The sequence below is a fragment of the Thalassophryne amazonica genome, chromosome 9, assembly GCF_902500255.1.
Source record: "Thalassophryne amazonica chromosome 9, fThaAma1.1, whole genome shotgun sequence".
Taxonomy (NCBI): Eukaryota; Metazoa; Chordata; class Actinopteri; order Batrachoidiformes; family Batrachoididae; genus Thalassophryne; species Thalassophryne amazonica.
The window spans coordinates 76,220,780-76,247,500 of NC_047111.1; the positions used below are offsets into that span (position 1 = coordinate 76,220,780).

At 39.6% G+C, this 26,721-nt stretch overlaps 1 protein-coding gene across 9 annotated transcripts in view; it reads right to left on the reverse strand.

Annotated features, from left to right (window-relative positions):
- LOC117517424 (neurexin-2-like) overlaps window positions 1–26,721 on the reverse strand; it is a 643,324-nt gene that overhangs the window by 471,154 nt on the left and 145,449 nt on the right. For all 9 annotated transcript variants that reach the window (XM_034178438.1, XM_034178436.1, XM_034178437.1 and 6 more), the window contains one exon: window positions 9,388–9,689. In XM_034178438.1, the coding sequence (XP_034034329.1) occupies window positions 9,388–9,689 (302 nt within the window). The remainder of the gene's footprint in view (window positions 1–9,387; window positions 9,690–26,721) is intronic.

Here is a 26,721-nt window from a genome sequence, read left to right on the forward strand (position 1 = left end):
ATGAAGCTCAAAATACAACAACGGAGACCCTGGACTGTTGAACAACTGAAGTCGTACATCAAGCAAGAATGGAAAGAATTCCACCTACAAAGCTTCAACAATTAGTGTCCTCAGTTCCCAAATGCTTATTGAGTGTTGTTAGAAGGAAAGGTGATGTAACACAGTGGTTAACATACCACTGTCCCAGCTTTTTTGAAACGTGTTGCAGGCATCCATTTCAAAATGAGCAAATATTTGCACAAAAACAATAAAGTTTATCAGTTTGAACATCAAATATCTTGTCTTTGTGGTGTATTCAGTTGAATATAGGTTGAAGAGGATTTGAAAATCATTGTATTGTGTTTTTATTTACATTTTACACAATGTCCCAACTTCATTGGAATTGGGGTTGTATATGAACAATCACAGAAATATGAAAAGACCTGTTTATGATTTATCATGAAAACTGTACTGTCAACAAAATATAATAATAATGATAATAATTATTACTGTTATTATTTTTAATATTATTGTCATATTATTCAGCATGTCAAAATCCATAATAAACAGTGCATTTTTATTTCTGAAGTAGACAACTTCTAAAAGTTTGTAGAGAAGTGTAACTGGACAAATTGACATTGTTTTAAATGTAAGCATAAAATAATTTTCGCAGCTAGTTTTCTTTAGACAAGCCATTGGATGGACACATTATCATAGATTCCATTTACATCAATCATTAAAAAGTACAGTACCATATTTTCCAGAGTTTAAGTCACATTTATTTATTTCCCTACTTTGGGAGGTCCTGCGATACATATTCAAAAATCATGCATTCTTTTTTAACAACAATAATGACAATACCTACTCACACAGGGCTTTCCCAAGAATCAAAGCACTAAATAAACTAATCTTAAATAACATAATGGATGCCAATCACAAAAGAACACTAAAACAATGCACAAAATTTCAAATTAAAAAGCTGATAATACTGAAAAATACTCCAGGTACAATATATACTCCATAAAATATGGTACATACACTCAACAAAAATATAAACGCAACACTTTTGGTTTTGCTCCCATTTTGTATGAGATGAACTCAAAGATCTAAAACTTTTTCCACATACACAATATCACCATTTCCCTCAAATATTGTTCTCAAACCAGTCTAAATCTGTGATAGTGAGCATTTCTCCTTTGCTGAGATAATCCATCCCACCTCACAGGTGTGCCATATCAAGATGATGATTAGACACCATGATTAGTGCACAGGTGTGCCTTAGACTGTCCACAATAAAAGGCCACACTGAAAGGTGCAGTTTTATCACACAGCACAATGCCACAGATGTCGCAAGATTTGAGGGAGCGTGCAATTGGCATGCTGACAGCAGGAATGTCAACCAGAGCTGTTGCTCGTGTATTGAATGTTCATGTCTCTACCATAAGCCGTCTCCAAAGGCGTTTCAGAGAATTAGGCAGTACATCCAACCAGCCTCACAACCGCAGACCACGTGTAACCACATCAGCCCAGGACGTCCACATCCAGTATGTTCACCTCCAAGATCATCTGAGACCAGCCACTCGGACAGCTGCTGAAACAATCGGTTTGCATAACCAAAGAATTTCTGCACAAACTGTCAGAAACCGTCTCAGGGAAGCTCATCTGCATGCTCGTCGTCCTCATCGGGGTCTCGACCTGACTCCAGTTCGTCGTCGTAACCGACTTGAGTGGGCAAATGCTCACATTCGCTGGCGTTTGGCACGTTGGAGAGGTGTTCTCTTCATGGATGATGCGAAGGAGATGTGTTGCACTGCATGAGGCAAATGGTGGTCACACCAGATACTGACTGGTATCCCCCCCCCCAATAAAACAAAACTGCACCTTTCAAAGTGGCCTTTTATTGTGGGCAGTCTAAGGCACACCTGTGCACTAATCAGGATCTTGGTATGGCACACCTGTGAGGTGGGATGGATTATCTCAGCAAAGGAGAAGTGCTCACTATCACAGATTTCGACTGGTTTGTGAACAATATTTGAGGGAAATGATGATATTGTGTATGTGGAAAAAGTTTTAGATCTTTGAGTTCATCTCATACAAAATGGGAGCAAAACCAAAAGTGTTGCGTTTATATTTTTGTTGAGTATACAATGTGGTACTGTACTCGCACTATAGATCTGCAAATATATTAGGCCATAATCTATTGGTTGTTGACCTCAATATGTCTATTTGTCCAGTCATCTTCATTCTTCAAATAATCAGTCAAAATTAATTGTGTGAGAGCAACTGCCAAACTCTGGCAGAAAATGATTAATCCGCTACAAAATAATTATTTTATATACAACGTCTGGCGCACAAAGCAGGTGGGATTGTCACAACGAAGTGCACAAGAGGGCGGAACTAAAATAGCCAATCCTTGTAGCTGCCAGGTGCTCGGATAATGGGCTTTTAACAGTCTCGTCTTCACTGCTAACATGCCTCTAAAATCTTTGTTTGTCCTCGTAGTACCTTGTACATCAAAGAACCAAATGTTCCAGGCAAATGAAAACAGCACAATGAATTACTGCCCAAATGATTCATCAACTCCAGTTGTCACCTGGCATCTTCATCATCAGCTATAACTCAAAATGCCATAGATGTAATTATTGGCAGCATTATGTAAGTGCAGTGTATGTGCTACAACCCCAATTCCAATGAATTTGGGATGTTGTGTAAAATGTCAATACAAACAGAATACAATGATTTGCAAATCCTCTTCAACCTATATTCAATTGAATGCACCACAAAGACAAGATATTTAATGTTCAAACTGACAAACTTTATAGTTTTTGTGCAAATATTTGCTCATTTTGAAATGGATACCTGCAACACGTTTCAAAAAAGCTGGGACAGTGGTATGTTTACCACTGTGTTACATCACCTTTCCTTCAAACAACACTCAATAATCATTTGGGAACTGAGGACAATTGTGAGTCATGATTGGGTATAAAAGGAGCATCCCCAAAAGGTTCAGCCGTTCACAAGCAAAGATGGGGCGAGGATAATAACTTTGTGAACTGCATGAAAAAATAGTCTAACAGTTTAAGAACAATGTTTCTCAACGTTCAATTGCAAGGAATTTAGAGATTTCATCATCTACAGTCCATAATATAATCAGTATCTGTGATGTACAGGGGTGTGTTAGTGCCCATGTCATGGGCAACTTACACATCTGTGATGGCACCATCAACGCTGAAAGGTACATCCAGGTGTTGGAGCAACACATGCTGCCATCCAAGCAACGTCTTTTTCAGGGACGTCCCTGCTTATTTCTGCCCCAGCTTTTTTGAAACATGTTGCAGGCATCCATTTCAAAATGAGCAAATATTTGCATAAAAACAATAAAGTTTATCAGTTTGAACATTAAACAGAATAGAATTGAATGAGATTTATTGTCATTGTCATCACAAATGCAACAACAAAGAGATTACGTTTACACTCCAATTACCTCAGACAAAATACAGCAATTAATCTCAGATTATTACTTGTTTACAGCAATAATGAGACACATCAAAATTAAAGACAACATATATACATTTGACATTGTTTATGTGCTCTAAACTTGAAGCAGTCCATCATCCGAATTGAGGCAAAGTGGGTGAGGGCTGCCGCAACATGAGTCGCGCCGCCAAATATCTTGACAAATATCTTGTCTTTGTGGTGCATTCAGTTGAATATAGGCTGAAGAGGATTTGCGAATCATTGTCTTCTGTTTTTATTTATATTTTACACAACGCCCCAACTTCTTTGGAATTGGGGTTGTATTAAAAATATGTTTTTCTTCTATTTATGAACATGAAGCTAACATTGACAGCTAACTCTTCATGTTAACCACACCTAAAATAGTTTTGCTTTAGGTTACGATTTGGTGGGTCTTCTTAATACCCCGTCACACTAGAGCACGAATGAGCCTGAATGCCGTATGAATGAGGATTCGAGCTGCATTTGAATGCCTTGTACAAGCATGTGTGCGGCCAGAGCACATGCACTCCACATTCGTGTTGCGCTCATGTTGGAAAATATTTGAACAACAGTCGAGTTGCAGTTGTACTGCATTCTGACTGCCGTACAGCAATTCATATGCAATTCGAACCATTTGGACTGCATTCGAGGGGCTGTACAAATTGTTTGTGCACGCCGAATCCTGGCTGAATGTCTCCACCGTCCTCCCTGTCACACTAGAGCAGGAATGAGCACCAATGCTGTACGAATGGACATTTGAGCATCATTTGTGCATATCAAGCTGCATTCGAATTCCTCATACAGAATTTGTGTGGAACTTAACAAAATCAGTCAAATTCGCACAGCCAGCACAAATGTAGAGAATATGCACACCACTGTTGTACTGCATTCGAACGACGGTCGAAGGACAGTCATACAGCATTCATGCTGCATTCAGAGCATTCTGATCGTATTCAAGAGAACCTCAAAATGGATCAGGCACTCCAAGTCCTGCCGGCACATCCCTATTGTGCCCTGATGTGCCTGACCACCACCCCCCCCTCCACCCCCACCCCCGCATCCTCTTTGGGGCGCGCAAAAGAAACATTGTAATGTGCAAAGGCTGTGGCACGCAATCATTATGGTCACTCGACGTGAACAATGCGCAATCACACCGAATTTGATCCACTGTCAATTTTGCAGGTTTTCCCACCTACAAAGAATGGAGAGGTCTGTAATTTTTATCGTAGGCACACTTCAACTGTGAGAGACAGAATATAAAAAAACAAAAACAAAAACAAAAAATCACATTGTATATTTTTAAATAATTAATTTGCTTTTTATTGCATTAAATAAGTATTTGATACAACAGAAAAACAGGCCTTAATATTTGGAACAGAAACTTTTGTTTGCAATTACAGAGGTGGGATGTTTCATGTGCTGGCTTGAGCAGGGGGACCTTGCTGCCTTGCAGGATTTTAAACCATGACAGCGTTGTGTGTTACTGATGTAATCTTTGTGACTGTGGTCCCAGCTCTCTTCAGGTCATTGACCAGGTCCTCCTGTGTAGTTCTGGGCTTTCTCAGAATCATCCTTACCCCACAAGGCGGCATCTTGCATGGAGCCCCAGGCTGACGAAGATTAATAGTCATCTTGTGTTTCTTCTATTTTCTAATAATTCCGCCAACAGTTGTTGTCTTCTCACCAAGCTGCTTGCCTGTTGTCCTGTAGTCCATCCCAGCCTTGTGCAGGTCTACAGTTTTATCCCTGGTATCCTTAGACAGCTCTTTGATCTTGGCTATGGTGGACAGGTTGGAGTTTGATTGATTGAGTGTGTGAACAGGTGTCTTTTATACAGGTAACAAGTTCAAACAGGTGCAATTAATACAGGTAAAGAGTGCAGAATAAGAGGGTTTCTTAAAGAAAAATTAACAGGTCTGTATGAGCCAGAATTCCTGCTGGCTGGTAGGTGATTAAATACTTATTTCATGCAATAAAATGCAAATTAATTATTTAAAAATCATACACTGTGATTTTCTGATTTTCTCTCACAGTTGAAGTGTACCTACGATAAAAAATATAGACCTCTCCATTCTTTGTAAGTGGGAAAACTTGCAAAATTGACAGTGGATCAAATCATTATTTGCCTCACTGTATGTGGAACTACAATATCTGCACCAATTACACTGTCTAAACTCTATTCTTAGTATGGACACTGTGATACTCATGCAATGTTGACCCACTGGCTACTGTCAAAGAAATTTATCAAATGTGACACATGAATGACAATTCTTATTCTGTAAAGCTAAAGAAGAGAATGTGCGCCATAGGTTACATTATGACTGCATGATACATGAGTAATGAATAACACCTCTGCTGGATATTGTTGTATAAATTGGGTCTTTCTGACAATTAAGTTATAAATCCTTAACAGAATCATTTTAATCTTGTTTGTGCAGAATAATAACCTCTGATTATAAACGGGCTTGGTTATTTTCAACAAACCAATCTACTTCATTACAAAGGAGGGAAATGACTTCATATGAAATTATAGTTTCTAGAGGGAAAGTATAATGAACCAGTAGCACACAGAAAGCAGCAGGGTAGTTCTATGTTAACACCTATTTGAACAAGCCTGATATAACTATATAGAACATATAAAGTGAGTCAGGTTCAAATCTTACTCATGCATAGCGCCTTGGGGGACTAATGTCATGATTGGTGCTGTACAAATAAATTGAACTGAGTAATAGAATAAAAAGGTATTTATTAAGGATACACTATTGTTTAAGATTATGAGGTGTGAATAAAGGTAAACAGACTCAAAATTATACATAATGTATCTGCCAGCTACTGACACAAAAAACTGTAACAATGCCAGGATAAGGGGCAACAGCAACACTTTGAGCTCCTCCTAGTAGTCAGAACTCCTCACCTTCAACTCTAAGCATGAGTGGTGCCTTCAAGTGGAGAAAGCTCACTGTGATTGCTTCATTCACCTGTCATTACCCAAAAATCACAGCCATGTGTGAAGGCTGAAAGGTACTTACTGTAGGATAGCTCATTAACTGAAAGCTGCACCTTGCAGTTCAGCTTCACCACAACACTCAGAAGCAGCACTTGATTTACTGTTGCTGCTGCTGCTGGTCCTATTTTACAAATCCTCATGAAAACCACCCTGCTATAATTTACTAAACCGTGGCTCAGTCACAACCAAGACGTTCAGATGCAAACTGTTTCAGACCTGAGGCCATGTTCTGGAGAAGTATTCAGAACAACAATAAATCATCTACAAAACCAAGCAATGCAATCCTTATGCTAGTAGACAAAGCAGACAGTCCCTGTCCTTGAGCTGAGCCTTGAGATTGTGTCCATGAAAATCACAAATGGAATCAGAAATGAGGTAAATCCCATGACTGAGGCCGGGTGAGGACCCTTCTGAATTTCTGCTGCAGATGCAAACATAGTCCTCGCAATGGTTATACAAGGACAGTCACACAATACTCTTGCAACCCTCCAGGATCTCTGCAGGGGTAAAAAGATGGCGTGCTGTTCCATGCCATTTGCAAAATGCACATTGTTCCTCCTCATAGGCTTTCCCTTGGCAGCTGAGTTGTGTGATACCCATATCATTGAAGCAGGCTCTCTGAGCCCTTCTTTATTTGAAAATAACAACCACCACTCCCATTACCCACTCTACAGGCACTGTTCCCAATTTCCGTGTGATGCTGAAGACACATGTCAACTAGAACAACAACAACAAAAACCCCTCAACCTTCAACATCTTTAGACAAATTTCAAAAGTATACCTTATCACATGTCTGTGTCTGTCTGATACAGATACATCGTAGCATGATGCAGGGTGTGATACACAAACAGACATGCAGTGTTGTATAGTAACTAAGTAAAAATACTTCACTACTGTACTTAAGTACGTTTTGGGAGACTTTGTACTCTACTTGAGTTTTTTTAATTCAGCTTACTTTCACTTTTACTTCACTACATTTCCGACCTTATCTGCATACTTCTACTCCGATACATTTTCTGTGCGCCATGCCGTTACTCGTTAGAAAAAAACAACAACAACAACACACACACACACACACACAGACACAAACACATGAAAAAATCGTGTTTTCACCCAGAGACACCACTGATTACTAGTGACTGCAACGAAGTCAGGCCGATTTGTCATGAGGCATGTCCGATAGGCTTTTTTGCAGTTGCGCACTTGGGGGGTGTTTGTCAGGAAAATTATAATTTACTTTTCTGCAGCGTGGCTTTGCTTTGAATCTTGAACCAATCGAAGCAGTGATTCGCAGGTCGAAGCAGTACTTTGATCTACGATTCTTGGATTTTATTTCGCTTTATCCTAATTTTTCCCCGCTAAAACCCTGAAGAGCATATGTCTGTGAGTAATATTTAATATTTTTATGTTAAACCGACCTGTTATGGTCTTCTGAAACAGTTGATAGATATATTTTATAACTTAAAAATGGGACAGATGCTAACGCGTTAGAATGTCTATGGCGTTTTCAATGTTAAAGTTAGCATTAAGCTGTTCACATCAGCATGTTTGTGTTGATTTGTTTTCTGTATAATTAATGGCTCAGCGTTCATTGTCGTAAAAGAGTCAAATTGTAATTTTTTAAATTTATTTTTATTCATATATTATAGCAACAACAATAATATTCTACATAATAGACAACAATAGTCAATAATAGACTAGTAATGCTACAATACAATTTTAGAGAACGAGACAAAAAGAACATAATGAAACAAAACACAACAGAAAAGATAAAACCATGTAACAATGAAAATAAATAAATGCATATAGAAATAAATAACTGTTTCCTGTGAACACCTAGTGAGTAGCCTACTCTTGTTTAGGTTTTGAAACCTTGTTTCTGAAGTGTTTTTTGTGTGATGTGCACAATTTTCTGTATTTTGACTAATACTACCAGTCATTTACAAGCCTAGATAAACTTTGTAATATTAAGAAAATCAGTCCGTTTTTGATTATTACATTTACTTGTACTTTTACTTTCAATACTTGAGTACATTTAGTTGTACATTACTTGTCATACATAAGTACAATAAATACTAGATACTTTAAGACTTTTACTTGAGTAGCATTTCAATCAGTGACTTGAACTTCTACCAAAGTCATTTTTTAATGGGTATCTGTACTTTTACTTAAGTGTGATTTTCCGGTACTTTATACAACGCTGCAGACATGTAATAAGATATTTAGCACATATTACAACAAAAAATAAAGAACCAGAACCATATAATTATCGTCCAATTGTCAAGTTCCACTGTAGAAAGAATAAGCAGCCCTCTCTTCTCCTTCTTGGTTCCACTCAGCCATTCAGTGAACACGCTCACATCACTCTCTGTTTTCCTGGTGGTGTTCTTGTTCTTATGTCTCTCTATAAAGTGATGAGTGCCCTCTTCACTGATGTCTCACAATTTCAGTATGAGACTCAAGTTGTAGAATTCTCCCTGCTAGGAGGCTAAAACTCTCTCACCTTGATCAGACATCTTTGTTGAATGAAATGATCTGGATCCTGTATCAGGATCCTGCAGTTGTCACCAGGGTAACACAAAATGGGGGGGTGTCATTGGTGGGGTTGAGAAATGGTGGCTCCTGATTGGATGAAAAGCAGGGTGATACAAAGCGTGGTATTTTTAATGTCTTTTTTGTATTGCCCTGTTTTAAGATTTGTATCGCCCTGATTTTATTGCCACAGTTTCCAGGGCAGTAAAATTGATTTATCAGCCCTATTTTTTCTTGTATCTTATGAGGGTTGGTTTCAAGTATAGGGCAAATGTTTGTTGCAATATGTAATAAAACACTATATATATATATATATGCCAATTTGAGATTAATTCAATTATTCTAGTGAGCTATAAACGGTGTGAACATACCTGGCGGAGGTTGCGTGTCACTCGAACATCATGCCAGACATTGTCATTGAACTTGCCACTGGCAGGTTCCACCAGGGCCTCAAAGGCACCAGAGCCCAGGTTAATGACCAGCCACAAAGCACCATTCCTCAGTGACAGGTTGACATAGTCAGCGGACTTTCCTGTGTGAAGCAGCAGGCCATTCCTCAGCAGGGTTCGGAAGGACAGCGTGATCTCATCCAAACTACTCTGGATGGGCGTCTGTGACAGGTTGTAGCTGAAGAACTCATTCCCTTTGAAGGTGGCTACTGACTCTTCCTGTCCTAAGAAGGGAGAAGAAACATCTCAGAATACTCTTCAAATCATGAAATTTGCGTAGTAATATTTGGAAATAGAGTTGGTCTTTGGTAACAAAAACACATCTAAAACAAGTGAAAATACATATCAGTTACATAATTCAGATCATTTACTTTAAAACAAACAGTGATTATATTTTGAAGGAAAAATATTCTGATAAGACAGCTGCAGGGAAACATGATTCTGTTTTTTATCTGATGTTTGTTTTTTTTTCTCCTATGTGACTGCCAACATTAATCAAAGTGAAATTTCAAAAGCTTCAATCTACCTGTGAAGTTCCAAAGGCTAAATATGCAAGACTGTTGACTAGTTCAACCCTGCGGCAGTAAAAAAAGGTGCTGTTCTTTGCTTCATTGTGTTTACACTGAGACATGCAGCAACCACCTTTATTTTACAAGCTGCACTAAAAACTCTACGACTGCCCTGAGTTCCTCTACACAAAATAAAGGGTCACTGTTAATGTCACAGTTTACCCTGCAATTGTAGGCCACTGGTATCATGTTAAATCCAAGGCTGTAACTGATCAAACTCCTTGTGATAGTAATTATCATAAATGACCAAGCTTAATAGAAGATAGGTTACAAAACAAAGATTTTGAGATGATACATGCAACAGGTAGACAGATAGGTAGGTAGGTAGGTTGAGTAGGTAGGTAGAAACAGTAGGTAGGTGGGTAGAAAGGTTGCTAAGGTAGCTACAGTATATAGGGAAAGTTGGCAGGTAGGTAGACAGTTAGGAAAAGTAAGTAAGGTAGTGAAGTAGGTAAGTATTGTAACTAGGTAGGTAGATAGGTATGGAATTTGTCAGATAGGTAGGCATATCAGTAGGTAGCTAGAAAAGTTGTTAAGATAGGTACAATAGGTAGGTTGGAAGGTAGGCAGAAAAGTTAAGGTAAGGAGGGTAGATAGGTAGATTGGTAGGCTGTAAGGATGATAGGTAGGCAGACAGATCGTAGTGTAGGTAGATAGGTAGATCAGTACGTAGGTAGATGAGTACATTGATGAAATGATAAATAATAAACTTTGTTCTGTCTGTCACTGTTGTGTGGGCCGCTGAAGAGGAGGTACTGCTGGCCCACCACCACCAGAGGGCACCCAGCCTGGAGTGCGGGCTCCAGGCACCAGAGGGCGCTGCCGCCTCACAGGAGCAGCCGGGGTGACAGCTGACACTCATCACCTGTGACAGCTGTCACCACTCATCTGATCTGCATCGGTATATCAGCAAGACGTCATCTCCACCTCTTTGCCGAGATATCGTTCTACCTGAAAGGTAATATCCTCAGCCTGACTGCTTGATAGAAAGCCCTTTTTGTGATTTTTGTGAGTGATAACAGACTTTTTCTACAACGAGAGGTGGAGGTAGCTTCCCTGCCGTGCAGATTGCTGGGTGCAGACGCACCCACGTTTAATTGTGTTTTTGTTCCTCGCCAGCAGTACCAGGTCCGACACGCGGAGGCAGTGGCCACCTGGGAGTTCGGGACTTGGCGGCTCCAGTAGTCCCGGGGTCTGGTGGCGGAGGAAATCGTGTGGTTCTGGTTCTGCTTTGGACAGGCGTCTCCTATCTTCGAGCCTGCCCACACGACACCTTGTAATTTGACCTCTGATCTATTGTGTAATCTGTTGTGTTTGTTGTGCATGTTCGCAACAGTAAAGTGTTGTTATTTGACCTATTCCATTGTCCGTTCATTTGCGCCCCCTGTTGTGGGTCCGTGTACTTACACTTTCCCAACAGTCACAGCATATTAGAGTTTAAATTAAATATCCAAGTGCCTACTAACATCTTTAAGGATGATTCTAATCCAACTACATTTTTTCCGTGAATCCGATTGATTAATCGTGTGAGATTTCAGACCGTATAATATCGGGGTAACGGTGGCAAAATATTCGACCATTTCACATTTGCATTTATTACTCTGTGCCCTGACCGGCATTCTCACAAGATGTCATTCCTGTCGAATATCATTCTTGTCCTCCACACAACTGCACATCCAAACAATACTGCACGCATGCGTAGTATTGTCTGGATGCAGAACTGTTGATTTATGCAACGAGAAGCACAATTCAGCAGAACACCGGCCATGCACAATGCTAGCTGTTAGCGCTGTTAGCTGAGAGGGAGAGAAAGTCGCGCACCGCCGCAGGAATGGGTGAATTTAAGCTACCATATGAAAGTATCGATGTGGATTCTAATACAGAATTACCATTTCACATTTGATGGATTTGACGGATTTTCACATTTGATGGATTACTCCACGCCCTGACTGCTGTTGGAGCAACGCTGCCTCGGCTCAACGGTAAGCCTCACCAACTGAATTACCTACAGAAAAATAAACCGCGCAAACTATGGAATTAAATTAGAATGGGAATAACTCCTTTGTGTCTGATGATTTGCGGACACTGTTATACAGTCGCAAATAGTCATTTAAAACTCCTTTATACTGGCTCTGCTTATGCGTCGCCGGTAAAGCTCAATTTGCAACCGTATAACCAACATGAATGTCCACAAATCATCAGACACAACAGGGTTATTCCCTGATTGCATTGAATAAATACAGTTGGCATTACATCGCATTTTGTATGTACTCCTCCATTTGTGGGAACCAAAAGCATTTAGACAATTGGTGACACGAACGGTTTTACAACCATTATTTCAATCATTATTTCATTGACAAGTTCGCAGAGCAAAGGTCTCTTGTGGATATGACATGTTACATAACAGTTGAGTTCACGTCAACAAAGTATGTGATAGTATGGTAAAACTGTAGTCTTGCTCATAAGCGCCCAAATCATGGCTAAAGCTCCAATTTGTTTTAGTCAATTACAAAAGGTGGACCACAGTAAAAAAAAGATTTCTGTAACATACCCACAGTGTATTTATTTACCCTAAAATTAAAGCTGTACACTGTGAGCTCATATTAATTTGTTTTAAACTTTAATAAAATCTAACATGATAGATACTTGAAACAACAGAAACAATGGACCAAACTGTGTTTTTATTGTGGGCAGAATGACACATCTTTTACTAAAATGTAACACTTCACTGTACATGCAAATGCAATTACAAAACCAAATATGTACAGTATTCATACAATCAAAGTAACAATATAAAATGTAGAGCGATGCAGAAATGTGACCAGACAGATAATGAAACTGTTTGATTCAAACAAATTATCGCTCCACTTTGGTAAAACAAAGTGTATCATTTTTGGAAACAAGTCCAGGAATTTCTGCAGAAATTTATTATTAAATGATATTGAAATTGTAATTGTAATTGATACAAAATTTTTCTTGGTGTTATTGATGATAAACTGATCTGGAAAACACATAATTTTGTCAAGATTTCATTTCCCAATGCTCATTAACTATTTTATATCATTCATTGTTCATTCCATATACGAGCTACTGTATTGAAGTTTGGGGAAATACATATAAAACTAATACTAATCCAATATTTTTGTTGCAAAAGAAATCTATAAGAATTATCTGTAACAAATCATATTGTGAGCCAATGTATCCATTGTTTGCTTGTTTACACCCATATTCATACAGCAGGATGAATATGTTAGTTTAAATGAGTCAACACCCCCGAGTCACACTAACTGTCAGAATGCTCGTAGCACGGGCCGGGGAGGAGGATTAGCAGCAATCTTCCATTCCAGCTTATTAATTAATCAAAAACCCAGACAGAGCTTTAATTCATTTGAAAGCTTGACTCTTAGTCTTGTCCATCCAAATTGGAAGTCCCAAAAACCAGTTTTATTTGTTATTATCTATCGTCCACCTGGTCGTTACTGTGAGTTTCTCTGTGAATTTTCAGACCTTTTGTCTGACTTAGTGCTTAGCTCAGATAAGATAATTATAGTGGGCGATTTTAACATCCACACAGATGCTGAGAATGACAGCCTCAATACTGCATTTAATCTATTATTAGACTCTATTGGCTTTGCTCAAAATGTAAATGAGTCCACCCACCACTTTAATCATATCTTAGATCTTGTTCTGACTTATGGTATGGAAATAGAAGACTTAACAGTATTCCCTGAAAACTCCCTTCTGTCTGATCATTTCTTAATAACATTTACATTTACTCTGATGGACTACCCAGCAGTGGGGAATAAGTTTCATTACACTAGAAGTCTTTCAGAAAGCGCTGTAACTAGGTTTAAGGATATGATTCCTTCTTTATGTTCTCTAATGCCATATACCAACACAGTGCAGAGTAGCTATCTAAACTCTGTAAGTGAGATAGAGTATCTCGTCAATAGTTTTACATCCTCATTGAAGACAACTTTGGATGCTGTAGCTCCTCTGAAAAAGAGAGCTTTAAATCAGAAGTGCCTGACTCCGTGGTATAACTCACAAACTCGTAGCTTAAAGCAGATAACCCGTAAGTTGGAGAGGAAATGGCGTCTCACTAATTTAGAAGATCTTCACTTAGCCTGGAAAAAGAGTCTGTTGCTCTATAAAAAAGCCCTCCGTAAAGCTAGGACATCTTTCTACTCATCACTAATTGAAGAAAATAAGAATAACCCCAGGTTTCTTTTCAGCACTGTAGCCAGGCTGACAAAGAGTCAGAGCTCTATTGAGCTGAGTATTCCATTAACTTTAACTAGTAATGACTTCATGACTTTCTTTGCTAACAAAATTTTAACTATTAGAGAAAAAATTACTCATAACCATCCCAAGGACGTATCGTTATCTTTGGCTGCTTTCAGTGATGCCGGTATTTGGTTAGACTCTTTCTCTCTGATTGTTCTGTCTGAGTTATTTTCATTAGTTACTTCATCCAAACCATCAACATGTTTATTAGACCCCATTCCTACCAGGCTGCTCAAGGAAGCCCTACCATTATTTAATGCTTCGATCTTAAATATGATCAATCTATCTTTGTTAGTTGGCTATGTACCACAGGCTTTTAAGGTGGCAGTAATTAAACCATTACTTAAAAAGCCATCACTTGATCCAGCTATCTTAGCTAATTATAGGCCAATCTCCAACCTTCCTTTTCTCTCAAAAATTCTTGAAAGGGTAGTTGTAAAACAGCTAACTGATCATCTGCAGAGGAATGGTCTATTTGAAGAGTTTCAGTCAGGTTTTAGAATTCATCATAGCACAGAAACAGCATTAGTGAAGGTTACAAATGATCTTCTTATGGCCTCGGACAGTGGACTCATCTATGTGCTTGTTCTGTTAGACCTCAGTGCTGCTTTTGATACTGTTGACCATAAAATTTTATTACAGAGATTAGAGCATGCCATAGGTATTAAAGGCACTGCGCTGCGGTGGTTTGAATCATATTTGTCTAATAGATTACAATTTGTTCATGTAAATGGGGAATCTTCTTCACAGACTAAAGTTAATTATGGAGTTCCACAAGGTTCTGTGCTAGGACCAATTTTATTCACTTTATACATGCTTCCCTTAGGCAGTATTATTAGACGGTATTGCTTAAATTTTCATTGTTACGCAGATGATACCCAGCTTTATCTATCCATGAAGCCAGAGGACACACACCAATTAGCTAAACTGCAGGATTGTCTTACAGACATAAAGACATGGATGACCTCTAATTTCCTGCTTTTAAACTGAGATAAAACTGAAGTTATTGTACTTGGCCCCACAAATCTTAGAAACATGGTGTCTAACCAGATCCTTACTCTGGATGGCATTACCCTGACCTCTAGTAATACTGTGAGAAATCTTGGAGTCATTTTTGATCAGGATATGTCATTCAAAGCGCATATTAAACAAATATGTAGGACTGCTTTTTTGCATTTACGCAATATCTCTAAAATCAGAAAGGTCTTGTCTCAGAGTGATGCTGAAAAACTAATTCATGCATTTATTTCCTCTAGGCTGGACTATTGTAATTCATTATTATCAGGTTGTCCTAAAAGTTCCCTAAAAAGCCTTCAGTTAATTCAAAATGCTGCAGCTAGAGTACTGGCGGGGACTAGAAGGAGAGAGCATATCTCACCCATATTGGCCTCTCTTCATTGGCTTCCTGTTAATTCTAGAATAGAATTTAAAATTCTTCTTCTTACTTATAAGGTTTTGAATAATCAGGTCCCATCTTATCTTAGGGACCTCATAGTACCATATCACCCCAATAGAGCGCTTCGCTCTCAGACTGCAGGCTTACTTGTAGTTCCTAGGGTTTGTAAGAGTAGAATGGGAGGCAGAGCCTTCAGCTTTCAGGCTCCTCTCCTGTGGAACCAGCTCCCAATTCAGATCAGGGAGACAGACACCCTCTCTACTTTTAAGATTAGGCTTAAAACTTTCCTTTTTGCTAAAGCTTATAGTTAGGGCTGGATCAGGTGACCCTGAACCATCCCTTAGTTATGCTGCTATAGACGTAGACTGCTGGGGGGTTCCCATGATGCATTGTTTCTTTCTCTTTTTGCTCTGTATGCACCACTCTGCATTTAATCATTAGTGATCGATCTCTGCTCCCCTCCACAGTATGTCTTTTTCCTGGTTCTCTCCCTCAGCCCCAACCAGTCCCAGCAGAAGACTGCCCCTCCCTGAGCCTGGTTCTGCTGGAGGTTTCTTCCTGTTAAAAGGGAGTTTTTCCTTCCCACTGTAGCCAAGTGCTTGCTCACAGGGGGTCGTTTTGACCGTTGGGGTTTTACATAATTATTGTATGGCCTTGCCTTACAATATAAAGCGCCTTGGGGCAACTGTTTGTTGTGATTTGGCACTATATAAAAAAATTGATTGATTGATATGGAAAAGAAATAGAAAAAACTTACAAGAAGTTACATCAATTCCAGTAATAAATCTTTATTTTTGAAATGTGTTGTGCTTATAAGTCTCAGTTTGATATTACACATATCTACTAAGGATTCTGTATGTGGAATTACTGTCATATGTTGTTCATTTTAACTTCCCAATTTATATATGTTACATATTGTACAAATTTACTCAGGATTTTATATCTGGTTTGACATGCATTACTTACAAGTTCCAGATAGAACAGATACAAACTATATAAAATTTATGTATATCTTTTCCATATGGGTATATTCTAAAATTCTGGGACTTGGTTGATTACATCACAATCCAAACTATGTATAAAGTTAAAAATAAACACAACATGCCACAACATGTCCAGGATCTGTTTAAACTGAGGAACCCCAGTTATAATTTGAGGGAAATTTTATTTTTTGAGAAATTAAGGATCTGAAATACTGCAAAAAGTCACTGTGTTTCTGTTAAAGGTGTTAACATCTGGAATAAATGTCCTGACAATATTAAAGTACTTGGTGTACTTTGGTAGGCTTCAAAAGGCATTATAATAAGAAAATTGCTTGCTATAGTTTGAAGACTTAGGTTTATTGATTTTGTTATTGCTTTGTTCATTGACTAATTTTGCACTTTTTTTTGGTATTTGTCATCACAGGTGTGTGTATGTGTGTACATGTAGATATATATGCATGTATATATATATATATATACATAGTTGTTTTGTTATGAGTTATTTTTGTTACTGTTGAACTGTGTGCCGAATAAATTCATTCATTCATTCATTCAAAAAGAGAACGCAGATGTCAGATGTCACAGTAACAAGAGCTTACCCAGCTTTGCCACAAATGTTATGTGATGTCACTGACTTGTACTGTGGTTTTGTATCGGCCCCAATAATCTATTAAATGCCATAATTCAATAAGGCTTTGCACAGACCTTTAGCAGGGAATGATAAAGGCACTTTGGTGAACAGCAAAATCCCCATTTCCATTGCTGAACCACGATTATATAGCACTGTTTTTGAACTCCTGTGGGCTGGTTCATGTCAGTCCAGGCGGCACCCATTAGTTTGCTTTTTTGTAAGATGCAGAGAGCAAGCTTTCAGATAAGCTCTCCTGTAATCCTATTTTCTGTGTTGCTGTAGTAAATGTCAGCTCCTGAACTCTGGGGCTAATTTAAGGCAGAGAGATCAGTATCCTTGTTTCTGTGAGTCTCTAGTGTTGGACATCACAGTTACACATTGCAACGTGTTAGCGGATTATTGTGGAGCTGGATATATGACAGGTGTTGGGAGGATTGTGCAGAGTCAAAAGATGGAAGGTACAGGTTTGACTGCAGCTTATATTTAGAGTGGTCACATTACATACCTCTGCAGCATACCAGTATAGGTAATCTTAAAACATTTGTTAAAGTTTGCAACCAAAAAATATGCCAAAAACGTGATGCATTCAAAGATAATAAATCCCATTTTCATGTGTCAAAGGATCATTGTGTTTCTGTGTCTGCTGCTTTAAATCTAAAGCAGGTGTTTCTGGCCATACCCCTATTGCACAGGAAGGCGTGGCCAATGGCATTTTTGGCCACATCAGGAATGTGCAGTATATGTATAGTGTTGCTTAGCTGCAACATTTCTGTCTTTGCATGTGTTACTATTCCTGATTATGCTTTATTTGATGTATTCTGTTGTTGGTACTGTGGTCAAAGCAGATTGCCACCCCACTGAGTCTGGTCTGCTTGAGGTTTCGTCCTGTGAAATACCTGAGGGAGTTACCCCTGTTGACAATGTGCATGCTCAGTGGGTGGGTAAGGTCAGACTTTGCTCTTGTTAAGCACCTTGGGGTCACAGGTTGTGATTTGGTGCTGTACAAATAAACCAAATTTAAATGAATGTGCAGCCGCAATGGTTGAACAGTCTTTCTCTCAATAACCATGTGGGCATGTCTCAAAGGGAGAGCAGGGCTGAAATATCACCATAGGTGACACATCATGTTAGTCTAAAATGAGGCATTCCAGGCTTTATACCCCCGTCACACATACCTGGAATCACGCAGAGTGGCGTCGGACTTATGAAATGGTGCATATCTGAAAGATGTCGGATTTCAGTTCCAAAACATTCTGACAGCCATCTGCGGAAGTCGACACACTTGGCCAAAATCTGCCGGTGGCCCCGAGTGTGAAGCACATGTTCATAATTCTCCGGGTGTGGTCAAGATGGGACGCCTATCTGACCGTGGTCCACAAGCAGTCTGAGGACCATCTAATCGCAATTTACATATTCCGATGGCGGCAAAACACGATCCAAAATGATTTGAGCGCATATGACAGAACCTCGAGATAGATCTGCCAGTATGCCTGTCGGTATGTCTGGCAGGCATACTGGCAGAGCTGGCATGGTATGCCTGCCAGTATGTCCGGTATGCCCTGCACGTGCCAGTATATTAATGACCCCCCCCCAACGGAAAGCAAAGGAACTGTTGAAATGTATGTGGCATGCTTCATCTTATCATGTCAACAGCGGCTAAACCGAAAGCTCTGTGCGCTGCTGTGCATCCATTCCTTCCCATGGGTGACGTAAATAATGTGAACTATTGTCTCCATCATAACACGGGCAGCCGCGTCTCTCCGTGCTGCGCAGTTATGCGCCATTGCGCACGTCAGGCTCAGCCGGACGGGACTCATGCATTGTAATAAATGTCCACCTTCTAACTCTGGAGGAGATATCACATGGAGCTTGTGGCAGGTTGTTACACCATTAATACACATGCATCTTACCTCCAACAGCAGTCCAGTGGTGTTTCACAGACGAGGACATGAGGCCAGGACAGCAGCCTGTGGTTAGAATCCACTCACCCAAAAGAAAAAAATAATTCCATGTGATAATCCAACCATCGCGGTGTCCAGAGTTGCATTCTGCTGCTGAAGTGTGCAAGCAAGAAAACAAAACGTTCCTTGGAAAGGCTCCGTCTGAGGGACTGCATGGACACAACTGCCAGCAAACTCTGGAGCGAAGCTGTCCACATGTCCACGTGTGCCCTGCGTGCTTATTAGTGGCCCAGGCAGTGTTATGCACACACAAACACACACACACACCACAAAGTTGAGTGATAATTACAGCCCTGTGTGTGTGAGAGGAAAACAGCGGTCTGGTCTGCCATGCAGACTGTTGGAGCTCGGACAATCTGTAGTGGCCGTCTGACAGCAATCCGTGTCATCCACCTGCTGTCTAAACACGCTTTGGATACCATCGTGCAGGTGTGGACAAGGCAGTCTGGATGGCTTTGGACCACGCCCATTTTCCTCCCGACTGCATCGGATAATGGCAGTATTTGCTATGTTGGAATGGCTCCTCCACATTCTTGCTATGTGTGACCGAGGCATTTTATTTATAGCCTCGTATTTTTCTGCACAAATGTTTAACATGAAACCCCACCAATATTGAATTGAAAAAATGTGATTGTTTTTATGAAATGAAATCTCACAATATGACCCAATGCCTTTTGGGAAACACTTTGTGACTAATGCAGCAAAACCTAAGTGCTGAGATATTCACTTGCTAAAACACGCTAAACCATTAAATCTGTTTTTTGACTGTCACAAAAGTATTTTCAAAAGAGACCAGCTAAAATAAATGGATAATTTCCAACATATCCTTTGCACTACTTGTGTAATCTCCACCCCCATCCACCTGTCTTTTTCAAGCTGACGGGTGACCCCATCAATCCTCAGCTGTGGTTGCAGTTAAAAAGACCGTTGTGGATTACCGTCTCTCTATGCAAATGCGGAGTGAATACCTACCTTCAGATAAACAGACAGCAACTGAACGTATGCCTATGCTCAAAAAGCAGATGTCCATAAAGGTACGGAACAGTACAATAGATGAGCTGCGAAATGTAATCAAATGGGGAAAAAAAAATTACTTGCTGGCACGTAACAAAGGTGTAGTGGTGAAGCTGACTGTGATCTCCTTCCAAGAATATTCCACAAAAATGAACAAACTACTTAATAACATGATTAACTGTTTCAATACTTGAAACAGTAAATTAAACAATTATAAAATGACTCAGATTGAGCAGTATCGCTATGGACACAACTAATTGAACTGAAAGATAACTGACCACAAGCTGTTTCAATTCAGGGGACGTATCCTTTGAAAGCTGCGTAAGAAGAGCTGGCCTTTCAATACCATGGAGGCTCAACTAACTGTTCTGAAATGAGACAGTTTGGCCCACAGAAGACTTTGCGATTGCATCATTAGCCTATCTTGGCCCTACTCCCTGTCGCCTAGCAATCTTGACAGCTACCCATGAGAAGCTATGGTAATGAGTGTAGTTTAATAACCATTTATCAATACTTATTTACAGTGGACCTGGAAAGTATTCACAGCACTTCACATTTTCCACATTTTATGTTACAGCCTTATTCAAAATGGAGTTCATTTTTTCCCCTCAAAATTCTCCTCACAACACCCCATAATGACAACAGGAAAAAATATTTTTTTTAATCATGGCAAATTTTATGAATTATTTTTATATATTATTTTTTTTTATTAATTTTTAAAAATAAAAAATTAAGAAATCACATGTATATACAGTGCATCCAGAAAGCATTCACAGTGTTGCAGTTTTTCCACATTTTTTACATTTCAGCCTGATTCCAAAATGTATGAAAGTATTTTTTTCCTCAGATTTCTACACACAATACCCCATAATGTGAATGTGAAAAAAGTTTAATGAAATTTTTACAAATTTGTTAAAAAAAAAACTAAGAAATCACGTGTACGTAAGTATTCACAGCCTTTGCCATGAAGCAAAATGTTCAGCTCAGCTGCATCCTGTTTCCTCTGATTATCCTTGAGATGCTTCTACAGCTTAATTAGAGTGCACCTGGGGTAAAGTCAGCTGTTTGGACATGATTTGGAAAGACACACACCTGTCTATATATAAGGTCCCACAGTTGATGGTGCATGTCAGAGTACAAACCAAACATGAAGACAAAGGAATTGGCTGTAGACCTCTGAGACAGGATTGTCTTGAGGCACAAATCTGCTGAAGAATACAGAAACTTTTCTGCTTCTTTGAAGGTCCCAATGAGCCTACATCATCCATAAATGGAAGAAGTTCAGATCCACCAGGACTCTTCCTAAAGCTGCCCGCACGTCGAAACTGGACAAATGGGGCAGAAGGGTCTTAGTCAGAGAGGTGACTAAGAACCTCATAGTCACTCTGTCAGAGCTGCAGCATTCTTCTGTGGAGAGAGGAGAACCTTCCAGAAGGACAACCATCTCTACAGCAATCCACCAATCAGGCCTATATGGTAGAGTGGCCAGACAGAAGCCATTTCTTAGTAAAAGACACATGGCAGCCCACCTGGAGTTTGCCAAAAGGCACCTGAAGGTCTCTCAGACCATGAGAATTGGCTGTGAATACTTATGTACGTGTGATTTCTTCTTCTTTTTTTTTTAAATAAATTTGCAAAAATCTAAAAAAAAAAAAAAACCTTTTTCACATTGTCATTATTGGTATTGTGTGTAGAATTTTGAGGGCAAAATGATTTTCATTAATTTTGGAATAAGGCTGTAACATTAAATGTGGAAAACGTGAAGCACTGTGAATACTTTCTGGATGTACAGTATTCTTATCTCAACCATTTTGTGTTGGAGGGAAAGAAAAAACTGCACAGTGACTCTTGGGATTGTTTGGGCCATTAACGATACACCTGTTGTATGCTTTGTTTTCTGGGGAAACAAGCCTGTATTCCTTGTCTGTATTCCAAAGAGACTTTGAAACAGGACAGCCTAGTTGTACCACTGTGACGCCTGCAGTCGATTACTGCTGCCTTTGAAGGATATGAACCGAGGATTGGGAGACAGCCACAGTCTCAAGGGTGCAGCCCCTCTTTTAATCTCCACCCACAAAAACAAGGGACCGGATCCATACATGGTTTTCAGTTATGCAGCAGTTAGGATGCTGTCTTACAACCCCAATTCCAATGAAGTTGGGACGTTTAGAAAAATGTAAATAAAAACAGAATACAATGATTTGCAAATCCTCTTCAACCTATATTCAATTGAATACACCACAAAGACAAGATATTTAATGTTCAAAGTGATAAACTGTCTGAGCTTTTTTGAAACGTGTTGCAGGCCTCCATTTCAAAATGAGCAAATATTTGCACAAAAACAATTAAGTTTTTGGGACACACTTTTGGGAAGTTGGGACATTTTACACAACGTCCCAAATTCATTGGAATTGGGGTTGTAGTCTAAATCTGGCCATCAGCTGGGTGGTGACTGTTTGAGTTGTCACACAGGCAGGGAGACGTCAGAAAAAAATCATGTTGTCTGTTGATGCTGCCACACTACATTACCAAATACAATGAGATTTAAAACAATACCTGAAAGCTATTATTGAAAATGTTGTCGTACAATAACTGTATTACCATTTCTGCAGCACCCTCTGATAGGCACAAAGGAAAATGCATGTGTATCACACTCCTGTGGAGGAGGTCTTATGGACTGGGGGCAAGTCTAAACTGACAACTGAATGAACGCGAAGCTCACTGAATGCAAACTGAATTAAAATCTAAATTGAACATGCTCATTCATTTTCGATACCCACTAACTCCAAACAAGGGCCACAGGAAGGCTGGAACATGCCTCAGCAGTCATGGGGCGAGGTCCACCCCAGACAGGGAACAAGTCTATCGCAGGGCCACATACGAGGTCTGTCCATAAAGTATCGTACCTTTTTATTTTTTTTTTAAACTATATGGATTTGATTCATATGTTTTCACGTCAGACAAGCTTGAACCCTTGTGCACATGCGTGAGTTTTTCCACGCCTGTCGGTGATGTCATTCACCTGTGAACATGCCTTGTGGAAGGAGTGGTCCCGCTCCATCGTCGGATTTTCATTGTCTGGAAATGGCGGAATGATTTGGGTTTTTTTTCCATCAGACTGGCATCTGGAAACCATTCGAAAAATTTATCTGGCTTTCGGTGAAAATTTTACGGGCTTTACAGAGAATAAGGTCTGTTAGTACAGCTTTAAGGACCCCTTTAAGGACCGAGCTGCGCTCCGAGCTGCGACGACGCGGCACAAGCCACCGGACCATTTCTAAACGGATGGCTCTGTGGATACGAGACCGTCGTGTGCTCTTCCTCTGGTTATCACAAGAGCTGGACATCAGCCATTTTCCGGCAGATTTCACTTTTAACAAGAGATTTTGTCATGGAAAGCCGTGCGGAGGCTTCGCACGTCACGACCGATTCGCTTTGGAAGCGAGACAAAGGAACACCTCCGTTTCGGCGTGTCAGAGGACAAGTTTGGACATGTCCAGCTCTCCACAATTTCACTGATACTTACTGGACTGGTAAGCACTGAAAGCCAAGATAGACATGCGTGCTCACAGGCGAATGACGTCACCGACAGGTGTGGAAAAACTCACGCATGCGCACGAGGGTTCAAGCTTGTCTGACATATAGTTAAAAAAAAAATAAAAAGGTATGATACTTTATGGACAGACCTCATATAGACAGATATCTCGTTCACAGTCATACACACACATAGGGTCAATTTAATGTTTCAAATTCTTGGAAGTGGGAAGAGGGAACCCACACAAATATGAGGAGAACATACAAACTGAACTTAAATTTATAGTTAATACAGAAGAAACAAGCTAAGACAAGTGACCTCACCTAGAAGAATCCAGCTAAGTCGACAAAAACATGACTAAAAGCTAACTGAATCTAAACTGAATACAATGTGTGTTAATTGCACATAAAGCTAGCAAAATCAAACTGAACTTAAATTTATAGTTAATAAACAAGAAACAAGCTAAGACAAGTGACCTCACTGAGAAGAATCCAGCTAACTCAACAAAAACATGACTAAAAGCTAACTGAATCTAAACTGAATACAATGTGTGTTAATTGCACATAAAGCTAGCAAAATCAAACTGAACTTAAATTTATAGTTAATAAAGAAGAAACAAGCTAAGACAAGTGACCTCACCGAGAAGAATCCAGCTAACTCAACAAAAACATGACTAAAAGCTAACTGAATCTAAACTGAATACTGAATGTGTGCTAATTGTACATAAAACTAGCAAAAACAAACTGACTTAGAACACCGTCACAGGCATGTCAAAAGGTTTTTACAGTAACACTTGCCAGCATGTTACTGTAAAAACAGTTCACAGTATTTTTCTATCTGCTATGTGGCAAATTACTGTTTAAATTTCAAAAATGCCTCAGAGTGTATCCGAATATATAACTGCATATATACAGTCACTTGCCCAGTTCCGCCATTTCTTGTAATCAGCGTGAATAAGCTAATACTTGGTACCAGTGGAAAGACTAATGTTTTGTCTACAAACGACCACAAGCTCGACCGGATCCAGCCATCCTTGTGATCAGCAGAGGAATCAAAACATCCCGGTGTCTGTGCTGTGCGCGCATTTTCTGACTCACTCATTCCTGCAAGTGTGAAAGTGATGATCTCTACTAAGTAGCAAAGGTGAGTTAGCCATTCAGTGTCACTGGTTCTAGAGTGGGAAAATACTTACTTACTTGGGTAGAAAATGTCAGTGTGTTATGTCTTTTTATCTCTGACATGAAAATTTGCTGGTTGTGGATCACTGAAGCAGCAGCCTCGTGTCAGTACTTGTGAGCCATGTGTACTTTGGGGTCATCTCAAAATCACGAATGGGCATGAATGTAGGGGCTTTTACTTTTTAATTTGGGAGAAATCTCACCTCCACACTTCATTTTTTGCTCGTAAAAACGTATAACGGCACCTTTCGAAACTAAGTAAATTCTCATTTAATAAGTATAATTTATATAATTTTGTGTTCAAAACACATTCTCGTGCACAGTGTGTATCATTCTGCATTAGAAGGGCTCCAGCCAGGTGCCAGGAATGACCCCAAAGTGACACAGTGTTGTGATCCAGAACCAGGCAAAGTGATCCATTTCAGGCAAATATTTGCACCACACATAATGTGGCTTCACACTTTAAGTAGCAGGTCTTCCCCATCCTGACCTCTTCAGCTAGATAACATCCAAATACCCGTACAACAATACCCAATAAAGGACATTCAGTTGCACTGTGGCTCCGTATAGCGGGACTTTAAAAAAGGTGATCCGGAACTGGGCAACTGTTTGTAGCTCACTGAACGCACAGCTAACACAAAGCTTAATGAATCTAACTTGCATGTAAAGTTAACTGCATACAACACCGATTCCACAGTTAAACTATGACTAACTGAGTCTAAGATTCAACTCAAATAAAATAAAACAAAATAAAAAACTCAACTATTGTTTTAGAAGAGAAAATCACTCACTGTTTCAAAATGCTCATAACCCTACAGGGAAAAAAGATTCCTGAAATAATGGACTCATTTGACATTCTGAAAACAGTAAATAATTCCTGGTTAAACCCCTGATGTGCCTCTGCAGCAGCACCTGCAGCTCCACAACATGACAAAGACCAACGTGTGGATAGCTGACACGATCTTTACAGCCAATTAATTTCCAAATTGCCCATAAACTGGAGTGGAGATGCCAGATGTTGATTTGGTCTCATGGCTGGAGGTGGTGGACTCAGCTGCAGACGTATGCACTCTAACCTGGGTTCGGGGGTGTTGATGTGTGGACATTAGGGCAGCAGTTGCCCGCTGGTCTCGAGGCAAAGGAGGGCTTGAGGCATTTTATCTGTACGGCAAAGTCCACGTGCGCCTGAATAACCTCACCACTGTATCTGTGTCTCAGCTGACACGATGACTGAAGCGAAACGTCCTCCTGAATTTCTCACTTGAGAAATCTGCAAAAAGCTCTTAAATCATTTATAGACTGGAGTACTTTCCCCTGAAAGGGACAACTATGGTATATTTTTGATCTGAAATTAGTTTAGTCAAAATCAATACAAATCTAATCAGTGTCCTCACTGGCATGTCCTCTCTGGTTACAGTGAATGCTGCTGAAGCTAATAACAAGTCTTAGAAAACAAAACGGCACAAAACAAGTTTTATATCTCATCTGCTGTGTAGTTCAGGAAATTAGATATAAAAAGTGACAAATTGCAACTGATATGACCGTGTAATGCTCGGAGAGTCTTTGTAATTTCTTATTCCTCAGTCAATCACCAGATTGTAGATCTTATTCACTGATACTCAAAATAATACGATTATATTAAATCACCATTTCGTGACAAATCAAATTACAGTAGGGCTTTAGGGCACATGGATGACGTGCT